The 15735-nt window shown below is 31.6% G+C and overlaps 1 protein-coding gene across 1 annotated transcript in view; it reads right to left on the bottom strand.

The window, feature by feature from the left end:
- Positions 1-15735, bottom strand: part of LOC127730519 (E3 ubiquitin-protein ligase HECW2-like) — a 56976-nt gene that overhangs the window by 25356 nt on the left and 15885 nt on the right. Inside the window, exons 5-11 of the mRNA XM_052238937.1 lie at positions 12123-12195; positions 8695-8858; positions 7674-7816; positions 6083-6180; positions 3467-5287; positions 1656-1742; positions 551-701 (exon numbers count right to left, since the gene is read on the bottom strand). Coding sequence (XP_052094897.1) covers positions 551-701; positions 1656-1742; positions 3467-5287; positions 6083-6180; positions 7674-7816; positions 8695-8858; positions 12123-12195 — 2537 coding nt within the window. The remainder of the gene's footprint in view (positions 1-550; positions 702-1655; positions 1743-3466; positions 5288-6082; positions 6181-7673; positions 7817-8694; positions 8859-12122; positions 12196-15735) is intronic.

The raw sequence follows: 15735 nt of genomic DNA, 5'->3' as shown, positions 1-15735 counted from the left end.
TATGTGTATGTGCACACACACAATTATATGACTGTTTGATAATGCATGTTTATGTATGTGTATGTGTACACACAATTATATGGCTGTTTGTCTATGAAGGATTTGAGAACTGGCTGTTGGTGCACAAATGTACATGGACAATGACATCTATGGCAACTAATATCTGTTGATAAAATATCAGGTCCAAGATCTGCTACTGGATAACCACAAAAACATATTCCTACCAGAAATGGGTTTTTCAAATGCTTCACTGTAAATATTTGTTTACTTGATATCAAAAGAAGTAGGTTTACAAATGGTTTATAATGGCCTTTTAAATCTATGAAATTTCAAATTTGTAATAATTTATTATCATTTACACACAAACATGACAAATGAATAAGGAAGAATGGTAGTTAATACCTTAACAAGTAAACCATATTTCTATTTACTGTAGCTGTTCAAAATCAATCTTCAAATGTTCATGGTATTCTTTATTATACAGGTTTTTATATTTTAAAATCATGGAGAAAGATGTTTCATTTTTGTATGTACATTAAAAGTGTTTTACCGTCTGTCCAGTTGTTGTCTTTGTTCTGAGCTGATTGTAGGACGTCTTTGTATGGTGTTCTGACCACTAGATGGTTTCTGCCATGTTGTTGTTCTGTTGATATGATCTATATAGAATATCCTCCCATGACTATCTACTCTTGCCTCCCAACCTGATATTAATACAATAATCATGTTAAACATATAGGCAATGTATTGTTGGGTAGCTGAGTATGGGGGAAACAAAAACTCCTAACGAAAGCTAAAATTCCTCTATATAGTTCAGTTGTAATATGTAATTAAACAGATTTCTACACTTTAACTGCCTTATCATACATAAACAATGTATTAATGGAATTTCTATTGGTTTGATACTGGCTTGATTTATAGTATATTTTGGTGTCTCCACCTCCAACAATCACAGAGTTCAGTTAATCAAACTATTTGTAAAATCAAAATCATAATAATGTAGCATCATCAATGGGCAAGAAAACACTTAATCATCATCAATGGGCAAGAAAACACTTAATCATCATCAATGGGCAAGAAAACACTTAATCATCATCATCATCAATGGGCAAGAAAACACTTAATCATCATCAATGGGCAAGAAAACACTTAATCATCATCAATGGGCAAGAAAACACTTGATAATCATCAATGGGCAAGAAAACACTTAATCATCATCAATGGGCAAGAAAACACTTAATCATCATCAATGGGCAAGAAAACACTTAATCATCATCAATGGGCAAGAAAACACTTAATCATTATATTAAATATCACTCACTTTATGTTAACAGACCTTTAAAACATTGCAAGGACTTGCATGAACCATAGGACAAGGTTGTGAACAATTACAGGTCACGATTTAGTTTCTTTTTGAGTACAAAAGGAATAAATACATGTGATGAAAATTAGAGCTATTAAACATGTTAAATAATTAATGGTTACCAATAACAAGTGTTTTTGTCACAAAATCATATTGCCCGGTATTACCCATTTCGTGAGGTATTGCCTAACCTTGAATTTTCTATCTTAGTTTTCCTGCCTGGGTATATACGTAAGACTTTACCAACCCTGCAAAATTTTCAAAATTGATAACATCTGATTGCTAATATGATTACCTGGAGGTAAGGGGTCATCCCCATGTGTTGGGTCTACCTTCTGGAACTTTTTCCTGGCTGGTAATTTAGGAAGAGGTGACTGTGGCTCTGTAATATAATAGTTCATTGTAATGCATGCAGATAATGTAACTGTAAATAATAGAAATTACTTTCTAATTATGAGTACGAGGGAGATGAGTTTCAAATACTTACTGAAATTTTTATTGGCAAATGTTGTGATTTCATTTTTTTGTTTTTTTGGTTTATTATAAATAAAGACATGCATTGGGAGTCTGGGCAATCAAAAGCAAACAAACATTTTTTATGAGTGGCTGAATAAATGTTCATGTCAGAGGTTGACTATTTGTGAAGTTCTAAGTCCTGAGCTAACAAATTTCTAAAAGACTTTTGAAAATTATTACAGAATGTCTGAACCATTTATGATTACCATGATTACAATTACAGCAGAAAAAATATAGGATTTACTAAAATTTTGACATTTATTGCCAAAAAAAATGCAATAAGCAATATATTTTCAATTTCATGAGATACATGCAAGCATTGATGGATAGGACTTCTTATTGGAACCATCTGTTAGAACATACATTTAAACATCTGAAATATCACTATGAAATCAAAGCCCTTGATTTGCATGTAATATAAACAATTGTGGATATTCATGATCAATTATTGTTTCCAATTGATAAAACAAGCTGACTATCTAAATCATATTTCTATCAAATAACAATTTATTTTTATTTACAGTTAGAAAATATACTTGTAGTTCAATAACTCAAGCTTGCTGGAAGTATAAAAAAAATATAAAGTAAGACAAAGAAGGCTAACAAATTATATTTGAGTACCAGTTAACAACCTAAAATGAAGAGGGTTCATTTCAAAGAATGTTCCTGTTTTGTTAAGGACAACTGTAGTAGTTTTTATTCTATAAATCAAGTAAAATGCATGTAAAAGACCAACACTTTGTACAATGATGCATGTCAGGGATTCTTACAAGAGATATGATATGTTATACCAAAAGATGCAGCAGACATTAATCACGTTTATAATGCATCTAGTTTTGAAAGGTCTTGACACACAATGGAATTTTACACTAAAATAATGTTTAATTTTTGTTTTGGTGATGATCATATTTTGAATGTTGAAGCAGTCACTTTTTAAATTCTGATAGCATCCGGTGTATGCAGTATTTCTACACTCTTTTGTTTTTGTGAAAATACAGATTTTGGTTGTTTTTCAAATGGTTTATAGTCACATTTTTATGAAATAACTAAATGATTATAAAAAAAAAAAATGATTGACCATGTTCTTCTATAGCTGATGAATATGTTCTTAGGTTAAGTATGAACTTGATATTTCCAGTACAAAAATAAACATGTATGTCTGACCTAAGATCTTGGTGATGGCCTGTTACCATGTGTCCTATGTTTTATCAACAATAAAATAGAATTCAAGTGAAATGTAAACTATTGTGTTAGTCAGCATGGTCAGAGAAACTGGTAAAATATAATGTACAAAATTTCTGTTCTTTTATTATTTTTAAGAAGAACATTATGGGCTGTGGAATTTGATTTTCATGAAAACTGATAATTTGACACATATGGGAGAAAGTCTCATTTTTCGAAGACTTATAGAGCATCCATTTTTCAATGAAAATATTGGATTTTACAGTGAATTTTTCATCCATGACCACACATTTATTAATAAAATGTAAGTGTGCAACTTGTATTTAATCTAATTTCATTTAGGTGAATTTTGTATGCAATACTGAATCTTAATGTGCAATATACTGTGTTTGTATGTATAGATAATACCTGGGATTTGTGCTGAAGTTGATGCTTGTGGCTGAAGTTGAGGCTGACGTAACTGCCACACAACTGCAGTAGATTGTTTTTCTTCTGAGGTACCATTTACTGGGCTTGCTGTTGCACCTTGACTAGCAGTCTGATCATGCACAGCAGGAGATACTGATTCTAACGAAGACATCCCAGATACATTTTCCATCGTTTCATTACTAACACTAGAATTCTCACAACCTGAAAAACTACTATCCTGGCCACTAATAGATTCTGCTTTTGATTTGTGTTTTTGTTTTTCTGTCCATTGCTGAAGTTGTTGCACAATATGTTGTCTATTTTGTTGTTTTTCCTCCTCACTAAGCATTCGTGTTCTTGGCACTATCCTGGGAGGAGAAGCTGACACTGATGTCCTATCACAAACTGGCCGAATTGGTGTTGTGTGTACAGAATCACTTTGTTTATAAGTCCTATCACCACAACTATGTTTATGTTTGTGACGTGTTTTATCTGTGACTGAGTCTGAATATGACGTAATGACTGACACAGGACTTGATCTTGGACTACATTCTACAGAATGACTAACAGAAGTGTTTCTTTTGCATTGACTGGCAGACACAACAGAATCTATAGAAGGCAAGGAAGATAACTGAGCAAATAAATTTCTACTAGAATCTGACAAATTAATATCACTTGTTGATGACGTGTCATTTTTTGTTGGATCACTATGTGTTTTCCTTGTTTTTTGTTTCACAACTAAATCACAGTTAGAATTATCAATGGTTGAAGCTCTGGATATTTCTACTTTATGAGTAGATCCACCCTTTAGTGAACCATGTTTTGTCCGTATAATATTATGTGGAGATTCTTTTTTTACATTGACTGGACCACCCACAGCCCCTTCTGAGCCACCACTGTCATTTGAACCCAAGAATGCCTCTGTACTATCAAAACTGTCTTTTGTTTCCTCCTCTACTGCAGCCTCTGCCAATGCTGGAAGAGATAACTCATCAGAATTAGATGTCAGACTGATAGGACTGTATGTCCTTGGTGGCAAAGGAGGGGGAGGTAACTCTAATGAATGGCCTTCAGATATTGCCACTGGACTCACAGAAGATTTGGGAAAGGGTGGTTTCTCTAGTGTCCTTTCTGGAGTCCTTGGGGGTAAAGGAGGGGCATCACTATTCCTACTTCGAGGGGGTAGTGGTGGAGCTTTGTAAGTTCTGGGAGGTAACACAGGAGGGGGTGCAGTCTCATCATTTCCCCCTTCTACTCCCATTAATGTTAGCTGTACTTCTACATCACATGAACTAGCAGTGCTCATTATGTCTTCACGGTCCAACACTGATTCTGATGTTTCTATTCTTTCTGCTGAAGAATTCCCACTTGAACTATCAAATGCATGAATAAATGTCAAGCCATTTAAAGCTCCATTATTTCCTAAAGAAGGTCCTATTTCCATTCCTCCTGAATTATCACTATTAGGTGCTGTACCTATCTCATCACTTCGTAAACTTTGTGAATCTATATGACTATTGTAACCACAAACTATGCTAGGCACAGAAGCAAGATTAGGAGGACTACAACTTAATATTTCTGCTTCATTTTCTGCTAGTTCTATATCAACATCATCAGGGATTCTTTCATGAGGTAACGATATGCCAGAATCTTCCTGATCATTATCAACATTTGTGTCACAGTTGCCATTAGTAACAGATTCAGGATCTGTGTTATGCCGTTGAATTTGAGGTGATTTTTTAAAACTAAAACTTTCTTCTGGAAGAGACACCTGACGTTTGTTGGGAGCTTTTTGTCTAACTGTTGGAAATGTAAAGTGTTCTGAAAAATAGGTTGTGTTTTTAATACTTATGCATGTTATGCTTAATTCACTTAAACAACAATACAGTTCTTTCTTAGGTAAAATAAAACTAGAATATGTGTCCATTGAACACAATGCCCAGCTCACACTATCACATATTCATGTTTAATGAACTGCAAATTATTGACCAAATCCAAAATTTGGCATACATTTTGACAAGTTCACATCAATATGAACATGTGTACTTAGTTGTTTCAAGCTGACACGACCATAACTTCATGGTAAACTTAAACATTTGAACATATGTAAACTATTGTTGCCTAAATTTAAACCAATAGTTTAACCTATCTCATACCAAAACTTTAACCTGATAAACAGTTTGTTGGACGAGAGCACTATCGTAGGATAGGTATGATTAAAAACACAAATGAAAGTATTTTACTCTCTGGTGTACACTTTTAACAACAGTGTATATACAAAGTGATGTACTTAGTTTGGTGGAAGTTCTGGCTTAGCATGGTAAAAAATTGAAGTTCATTTACTACTTCTCAAACGTTGTTGATCATGTTGATATTCAACTAGTAACCTAAATAACTGACAGGTTTTTTCCTCCCCCCTGTGAGGTATAATCCCTTGTACATGTTAAATGATAATGTGTTCAGGAAGAGACATGTTCCTGAGAGATGAAAACATTTCATCACTATCCTACAGTCACAACTATGCTTCCTTCCTGTACAATATTGTCATTAATATTTCCTAATACTTTCTTTATAAAATTCTTTATCATTATCATAAGAAATTGTAGACTACTATACCTCCAAGGTCCATCTCTACTTCAGCCATAAATCTAAGTGAGCCTGACACACTGTCTGATGGATTACGTCTGGTTAAATCTAAGTCAAATTCAGCAGCCCTGAAATTCAGCATTGTTAGGTTAATTAAACATATGGAATCTATTAATGTGCAGTATTTAGATTTAAAGGCATCTTTGATACTTTTGTTTTGTGTCCTTTGTTTTTTTCACTTCTGTCCCTTAAAACATGTATTCATGGGATTCATTTTGCTTTTAAACAAAAATTAATAAACTGTTTTCATTATCATTTGTTCATATATCTAAATGATTTTCAGTTAAGAATTGTTGTATTACAACTTTAACAGCTTCATTTCCATGAATTCAAGGTTAAAAAAATGTTCAGCATTTACAAATTTTACTCAGCAATGACATTATGTCAATTCTCTGTCTTCCTGAACTAACAGATGATTAATAAAGTGTCAACAAACTCTGATTTTTGATAAATATTTTTATCTAAAATAATAAAAGCTGAAAGTCTGGAGACAAACAAAACAAATGATTTCCATACTGAACCACAAAATATAACTATATAAACTGAACTACAAGATATTTATCTATATAAAAAGCATAGCCACAATTATTCAATCACAGTATTAACAATGTTTGTAAATTCTCATAATCATGTAGAAGAATGCACTTCTGTGTTATATCTTCATTATATTTACATCTGTCACCAGCTAATAACATATCTAATATTAGCCAAATATGTCAATTGTCTAAGTAGTATAAGTGGGATAACACTTGTCTCTATTAATGAATGAATCTAAATTTACCCTGTAAATACTTTAACTGGTTTGTACCACATGTTTCAACATTTCTGACACCATCAGTATTTTCATATATATATATCTATGGTTATTGTATAAATTGCATGTCTATGTTTTTTTCTTCATTTTTTTGTTATTAAAGAGATGATTTTTAGTAAATGACAAAGCAATGTGTCAAAGGTTTTTCAAGGCTACACAGAACATTGCTGTTGTATGTAAGTTTCCATTATTCCATTTACTCTTCAACACAATTCTAGTAAAACAAGAATGTGTCCATAGTACATGGATGCCCCACTTGGACTATCATTTTCTATGTTCAGTGGACCATGAAATTGGGGTCAAAACTCTAATTTGACATTAAAATTAGAAAGATCATATCATAGGGAACATGTGTACTAAGTTTCCAGTTGATTGGACTTCATTAAAAACTACCTTGACTAAAAACTTTAAACTGAAGCAGGACAGACAGACGAATGGGCGACGGATGGATGAACGAATGGACTCACAGTCCGAAAAACATTATGCCCCTCTACTATCGTAGGTGGGGCATAAAAACGTAATAATTTTACTTTGCAACAAGCTAAATTGGTATGAAAAGTGTGAGAGGTTAAACTGAAACAACTCTCTAGCTTCCCTGTTTCACTTCATATACTCTGTGTACATAACAGGGTAATCATGGTAATATCCCTGCTCTTAAGGACTGTTTATACATTATAGAGTAACATTTGGTAAACACAGGAACTGGTTTCTTCAGAACCCTGTGAACATTGTAAGGTAACAACCTACCCTGGAACTGATTTATTAAGTACTTTCTGCACAGGAAGAGAAGCTTTCCCTAGAAATCTACTAATAGTGGGACGGCTCTTAGCAAATTTATCTTTGATTTCAAACTCAATGACATCAGCAGGTAGGGTGTCTAGGGTAAATGTCTGCAAACAGAAAACATGAATTAATTGTAATCATTTCAACTTAATACAAATTAACAAATAACTAGGAGCTAATTAGGTGCTGTGTTTTTGCCTTTAAACATTCAGATATTATTAATGGGTATTAGCTTTGATTTAAACAAAAATTTTTAATTTATAGCGGAATATTGAAAAAATATTTTGCTTTCAGCAGTCAGTTTGGTTCAATGTTGTCGAAATAAGCTCAAACACATAACTAATGTACTATTGGCTTGTAAGTCAATAATTCAACCTCATTTGAATCCATATTCATAGGACCAACAATTAAACCCTTAGCTGGAGATGGGTTATGGAAGAGTGTAGCGCTAGCATGTTCAGTTATTGAAATGAAAAGAATGTTCACATTGATAAGTGAAACAAGGGAGTCAGCAGGAAGAATCATTTGGTTCCCAGATTTGATTTGACAGAGTGTAATATTCGTCTTACCTGTTTAAAAATTTGTAAACAAGTAAAACAATGATTTAATAATTTCAGACATCTATGACATGACAAATCATACAGACTTATAAAAATCGTCATTATATGACTGCACGTGCTTGTCTGTCTATTTATATCTATATTTATGATTATATCAGGTCATACGACTACCAGCATTCTTCAGAGGTCATATCGATGGTTAATTAGATGGCGTCTTGTCTAAATTAAACAAGAAATGCTGATATATCATAACGTGTCATTTCTAACTCTATTGGACTTTTTGCAATTTAGATATATACGTTTTAGTATGTTATAAAATCAAATATGAGAATTTCAGTCCAATCGATGAATATAAATTTGACAGCTAATGCCCCTTTAACTCAAAAGGTTATTAAAAAATACTAAAAAAGAAGATGATCTTATACCTGATTTTTCCAGTGTGGATTAGTCGTATTACTGGCTATAGAAGTTCTTCTTTCCTGATAGTGATGTACTTGTGGTGAATACACTTTGCTAGGGATCAATGTCATTTTAACATAAGGGTCAGGATTAAAGAACATTCCCTTCTTCAGGTTACATGCTTCCAAATCTGAAAGAATATATATATTTATATTTTTTCGTTTGGGCTTGTATTATATTTGCCTTCGGGTTTATATGATCTGTTCATCCTATTTCGACTCTTCAAAATTCAAGAATCTATCCTAAATTGAGGTAAATTATATGGCCTTCCAAATACCGTTTTGATTCCTAACATCACTAAAGAGACATTAATTGTCGAAATCCAGATATGGTGTACAAATTTTTGCACCTCATGTTTGCGTTATACCATCTTTTCCGCAAGTTTATTGTTTTCTGTTGGGTATTAAATTAATAATAAAGATCCATTTTGTTACATCTTGTAATCCGTTTATTTGGCAATCGCCAATGGCAGTCAGCAGGGTTTAAGAACTCCCGTTGTTCGACCTGTTAGTCAAATGCGTTTTGTTTAAATATACTTTTTTCACTTTTTTGGTCTTTTGAAAATGTTATTTGTGCTGTATTTAGACCCCTCTACCAAGAAATTTGTTTTGCATGCACACGTATAAAAATTGCAGTTTTTATCCAACGCAATCATAGGTTTGAATGTTGTTTTCAATTTAGACTTATATATATATATATATATCATATTAAATAGTTGGATCCAAAACTGATATAGTCATTCAATTTTAAATAGCTAAACTGTGGTTGATATACATGATAGTTTAATAACTTATGTGAGGCTTTCAGTAGGTTTAAAAGTGGACAACTGACCGGTTATCGCCATAGGTTTTGGGGACACTTGAGGCCCCAACAAGTATAGATCAGAAACCTTGAAGGGGCCATGTATTCTGGATGTGAACCTTTTGACAAAAAAATCGCAGTAAATATTGAATTCACTTAATCCATGTAAATTTTTAATAAAAAATCTGAAAATTTCTTCAAGATCTACATACAGCATTTCGTAGTCATATTTTTTTCATCCTTTACTATTGAGACTACAAAAAGATACCTTTAATAACTTATTAATTTTGAAAATTTTCAGATGTATTATTATAAGTTCCACACGTATGAAATATTTCTTTGTTTTGGAAATAGTCAAGCCATAACACGACCGTCTTAATTTTGAAAATATCCCATTGAAAATTATGCAAACCAATTATCAGATCAGTGAAATTCGCGGAGGACTTATGTAAAATATAATAGTCAGGTCAAGAAAATATGATTCTTTTGGAAATTTTAAGCAATAATCATAAATCGTTTCTGAGATACGGCACGACATGTGAAACCCCCCCTTTTAAAAAAAAAAAAAATCAATATCCCTAAAATAAAATTTTGAATCAAAACCAAAAAGTATACAGATCTTTAGATTAATATAACTAAGAAGTGTGTAAAATTTTAAGCAATAATCATAAATCATTTTTGAGATACGGCGCGACATGTGAAAAACCCCTCCCCCTTTTTTTACAAAATACTCAATAACTCAAAAATAAAATTTTGAATCATCACCAAAAAGTATACAGATCTTAAGATTAATATAACTAAGAAGCATGTAAAATTTTAAACAATAATCATAAATTGTTTTTGAGATACGGCGCAACATGTGAAAAACCCCTCCCCCTTTTTTTATAAAATACTCAATAACTCAAAAATAAAATTTTGAATCATCACCAAAAAGTATACAGATCTTAAGATTAATATAACTAAGAAGCATGTAAAGTTTTAAGCAATAATCATAAATCGTTTTTGAGATACAGCGCGACATGTGAAAAAAAACACACACCTGTTTAAGTTACTAAGTCCCGTAACTCAAAAAGTTTTAATCTTATTTTTACCAAAAAGTATACAGATCGTTTGACCATCAAAAGAAACTACTATGTTAAGTTTCATGAAATTTGGATAAGTCGTTCTCAAGTTACGGTGCGACATGTTTAAGCTGGACAGACAGACGGACGGACGGACAGACGATATTTGTATACCATAATACGCCTCGTCAAAATTTTTACGGGCGTATAAAAATGTGTGATCAGTTTTAAACATCTCAAACAAAACTGTAGGAAAAGTTAATACATAAAAAAAACCATGATAAAAAACCTGCTATTCTCTCCCAATCCATCCTGCATCACATTAATAACCACTTTTGTACACTTAACAATCCTGCCAAGAACAGATTACATTCATTTTCTTTATAAATATCCTATCTAATTTATAAATTTATTTTTCTCTTAAAAGTGGGCAAAATTAGCTTTGTTTGAAAATTGTAAAATGAACACATGTAGATATAATAATTATAATTTTTTAAAACAGTTAAAGTACTTCAAATAAATGGAGAGTGTGTCCATGGGACACAGATGATGCCCCGCTTGCATATTAAGTTATAAAGGAACATAGCTGAAGAACAGCAAAAGTGACGCTACCCAAATTTGTACTTGATCTGAGTTTGTGGTAATAAGTATTGTGTGTAAGTTTCATAACATTTGGTTGAGGCAAACTTAAGTTAAAGAAAAGAAACGAAAAATTCAGAAAAATTCAGCAATTTTTCCATTTGTAAAGGGGCATAACTCTAGAACTGTATTTTGTGGTAATAAGCATTGTGCATAAGTTTCATAACATTTGGTTGAGGCAAACTTAAGTTAGAGAACAGAAACGAAAAATTCAGCAATTTTTCCATTTGTAAAGGGGCATATATAACTCTAGAACGGTATTTACGTCACCAAAATTCAAACTTGATCTGTATTTTGTGGTAATAAGCATTGTGTATAAGTTTCATAACATTTGATTGAGGCAAACTAAAGTTAGAGAGTGGAAACCAACTTTGGGATGGACGGACGGACACTACAGAGGGGGCATAAAAAGTAATTCAAACACTGTTATCTGGGTATTATCAAAGAATAGTTATTCTTTATGTGCCTGTCCCAAGTCAAGAGCCTGTAGTTTTGTAGTTGTCGTTGGTTCTTGTCTGTCATACTTGTTTTTCGTAAATTGTGTTGTTATAAATTAGGCCGTTAGTTTTTCTCAATTGAATTGTTTCGTTTTTTCATGTAGGGGCCTTTTATAGCTGACTAAACGGTATGGGTTTTTCTCATTGTTGCAGGCAATACAGTCCCCTATAATTGCTTACATCCTCTTTATTTCAACTTGGGTGGATAGTTGTCTCATTGGCAATCAAACCACATCTCCTTATTTTTATAGTGCACAACTGTTAAGTTGTCTTGTAAAAAACACAATTGAATACCTGGCAAAACAGATATTCACCTTTCTTGGGCATATATAAATACATGTTTACCTGACAAAACAGATATTCACCTTTCTTGGGCATATATAAATACATGTTTACCTGACAAAATAATTCGTACTATGTTCTTCTTGTAATCCACTAATGCATGTGTGTATTCTTCATTTGTATATTTCTGTTAAATGAATAATCAACAATTACAACATAATTGCACCTTGTACATAATTCAAACACTAGTATAATTAGTTTTACAATCAAAGTGTATACCTGTAAAAGTACTAAGGATAGTAGTATAATTAGTTTTACAATTAAGGTGTATACCTGTAAAGTACTATGGTCAGGTGGACGTCTGTAAACATGTCAAAATGAACTGCTAGACAATAATTATGCCATGTTTTTGTATGAAAACCAATCTGAAAATAGCTATAAACTTGTTCAACATAACACTAGATAAAACTTCTTTTCAGTCAAAAAGGGATTACATCATAAATACTTCATCTTGGATAGTAACAAAAAAAGGTTTTCTTGTAACAAAAAAAGGTTTTCTTGTAGTTAACTTCTTAGTGGAATTTGTTACACACCACTTATGTGAATATTATAATTATATTTAAGATAATTTTTGTTTTGTGAAACCTGAATTTGTACTGAACCTTAAGTTGATAAACAACAATACTATAGTATTTTGTCAACAGGATCTGATTGAATTCTGTCTCTTAAATTTAATCAGAGGATCTGAACATCAATTGATTTATTAAAGTTATAATGGAAATTTGCTGTTTTATAATAACTCATGGATTAGTGATTATGCACATTCTTTGGGACAATGCTTTTCTCACAAAATGTCTGTATCAAAGGACTTTTATTGTAACATGTCATTTTATAATACATTGTTAAATCCACTAGGATTGACTTTCAGACTTTTTTTGTCCATCTTCAATATATGATAATGTAGTATGTCTCTATAACCCTACATTCTAACAGTATTGTAATATTCATCTCTCACCAGAGGCAACATCTATTATTAGGACCTTGTTTTCACTGCTTAAGAATGGCCTTTTCACAGAAGTACTGCATTTAATAAAGATCTAGTGATAAAAATAAGGTCTATTACATTTGATAGTCTAGTAAAAGTATTTTTTGACAAAGTGAAAAATTGTCTACAGCTGTTATATCAAATAGGTAAAGTTTTCTTTATTTACCTTGAAGTATTTTTTGCCAGAAAGTTTTTATCCAGCCTGACGTAACAGAGTTTAAATATTCCATGCCTTAATACATGGTACTTCTATTGTCAACTGTATGACAAATGAATATACACAATAACGAATCAGTAATGAACAAGAATTGGAGCAAAATATAATAATAATAATGTATGATAACATGTCAAAAATATAATAAGCCTGGTAAACACAAGATTTTTATCTTTTACTAAATTAGATAAAACCTGTGTTCATACTACTTCAAATTTACTATAACTGACCCAGTTTAACATTCATACTTTAAAAGTATTTTGTCAATATTTAAATGCCCTTATAAGTCATGTAAATGCTATGCAAGTTATGCCAGAGACACAGTATGTTGTGATGTTACAAATCAGGTGTACCCCACGACACTTACCTACACCCATAGAATGAGTAAAATACTTGAATGCATCTGGTGACTATAAACTACAATGATAGGTATCAATTTCTATTGTAATATGATCAGATACAGTCATCCTGTTATTTCCTGATCAAATACTTCCCATCTCTTTTATTATATCCTGATATACAGTTTTTAAATGACATATAAAAACAATGTGACAGATCAATTTTGTCTTAAAGTTATTTTTTCATTCATCAAATTTAATGGGGCCATTAGGGATACCTAAAAAATCTTCACTTTAACACCAGCTGAAAACTTGAGCAGAATATTCTTGTTCTCTTTTATAAAATAAATTACGTTAGTTTATTTTGTGTATTAATATCTAAATTAAATTTCTTAATTTTTAGCATGCAAAATTTTCTAGATATCATCAATTTTCCCTACTAACTTAATAGCAAAAATTTAATTTTTATTTTCTTCTAAATGCACAATAAACACTCTTACCAATTCCAGATAATATGAAGTAAGGAAATTGTTTAAAACTTCTACATGTAATCTATTCAACAGATTTTGTTCATTTTAGATGTCACCTCTTAATCCAATTAATATGAGATTATCTACATGGTTATGGATTAAATGATTACAAATTAGCTATAGGATGTAAAGATTTCTGGTACATTAAGTAGGAAGTCATTTCCATATAAGATAAAGCTTCATACAAATGTCTGATAAATCTATATACAGAATACAACTAACGCTTCTCAATGATTTCATATCAAAGGGGAAATCTTTTGTCATATCTACAGACAGTAATAGCCTTTTCCCCCTTTATCAACGAATAATCAAAAAGTTATCCACAAGTTAAATGTGGTTATTTAATGCTGTCCATTAGCTATACTTTTCCAACAACTGGGCATTACAGTGTTTTTGGGTAATTTTGTGATTTCATTTATTAAATTGCTTTTTACTTTCTCCCTATTTCATTATGCTTTCTACTGATGGAATATGTGCTGGATAACATCAGGTCATACACTAATGACAACTATATAACTATTGTGGCATAAAAGTCCATTAATGATAACAAAACTGGCAAGGTCATGGATCATGTATGTCAAAAGGCAATTAAGGGAGAAGGATTCAAAAAGGGTCTTACTAATTTCATAATATACACAGTCAGAAAAGGTAAACGACTCAAAGAAAGGCATACCTTGATTATCAAAATAAAGAAATAAGGATTTGTACCAGTTCAGGAAAAAATTTCCACAATAACAACAATATATTCCCTGTTATACACTACTTTAAAACTAATAATATCATAATCATATTTCTCTCTTGTTTATGAATGAATTGATGCTAAAATTACAACTTTTAAAAATCATTCCCATTTTCAAATGAGCAACATACTGGTTTAATCAGCCATTTTCCTTCCCCGTTTTATATTTAGTTCGTATAAATATAGTCTTTTCTTACCTTAAGCATACTTTAATTCACCTGGAGTATAATACACTAGAGTGTATAGTTGGAAATAAACATCATTTAGTCACATTTGATAAAAAAAAAATACCTTCATATCTATAATTCCTAACATGCCTATCTAAAGAACTTTAGGTTTATTTCAAATAATTAAATTCAACATGTTCTGAGCAGCAAACATCTTAAAAATTAAAGAATAAAGCTGTCAAAACCAAGTAATAAAAAATTTTGCATTTTGAATCCCTTGATTGAAATAAAAGAATAAAAAAATTCTATTACTGATTGCTCCTAGTCTTTATTAATGCATTAATAGAAAGTAGAGCTTATATAAATGAGACAGGAACACAAAAACACAAAACATTAAGAATTCTTGAATAGTAGTCAAGCATCCATAATACTTGATTCTAGACAACATAGACAAGGTGTGAATAGTAGTCAAGCATCCATAATACTTGATTCTAGACAACATAGACAAGGTGTGAATAGTAGTCAAGCATCCATAATACTTGATTCTAGACAACATAGACAAGGTGTGAATAGAAGTCAAGCATCCATAATACTTGATTCTAGACAACATAGACAAGGTGTGAATAGTAGTCAAGCATCCATAATACTTGATTCTAGACAACAAAGACAAGGTGTGAATAGTAGTCAAGCATCC

Source organism: Mytilus californianus, unplaced genomic scaffold, assembly GCF_021869535.1.
Source record: "Mytilus californianus isolate M0D057914Y unplaced genomic scaffold, xbMytCali1.0.p SCAF_2, whole genome shotgun sequence".
In the NCBI taxonomy this organism is placed as follows: domain Eukaryota; kingdom Metazoa; phylum Mollusca; class Bivalvia; order Mytilida; family Mytilidae; genus Mytilus; species Mytilus californianus.
The sequence above is the reverse complement of the archived record's forward strand: the minus strand, read 5'-3'. Positions and strand labels throughout refer to the sequence as shown.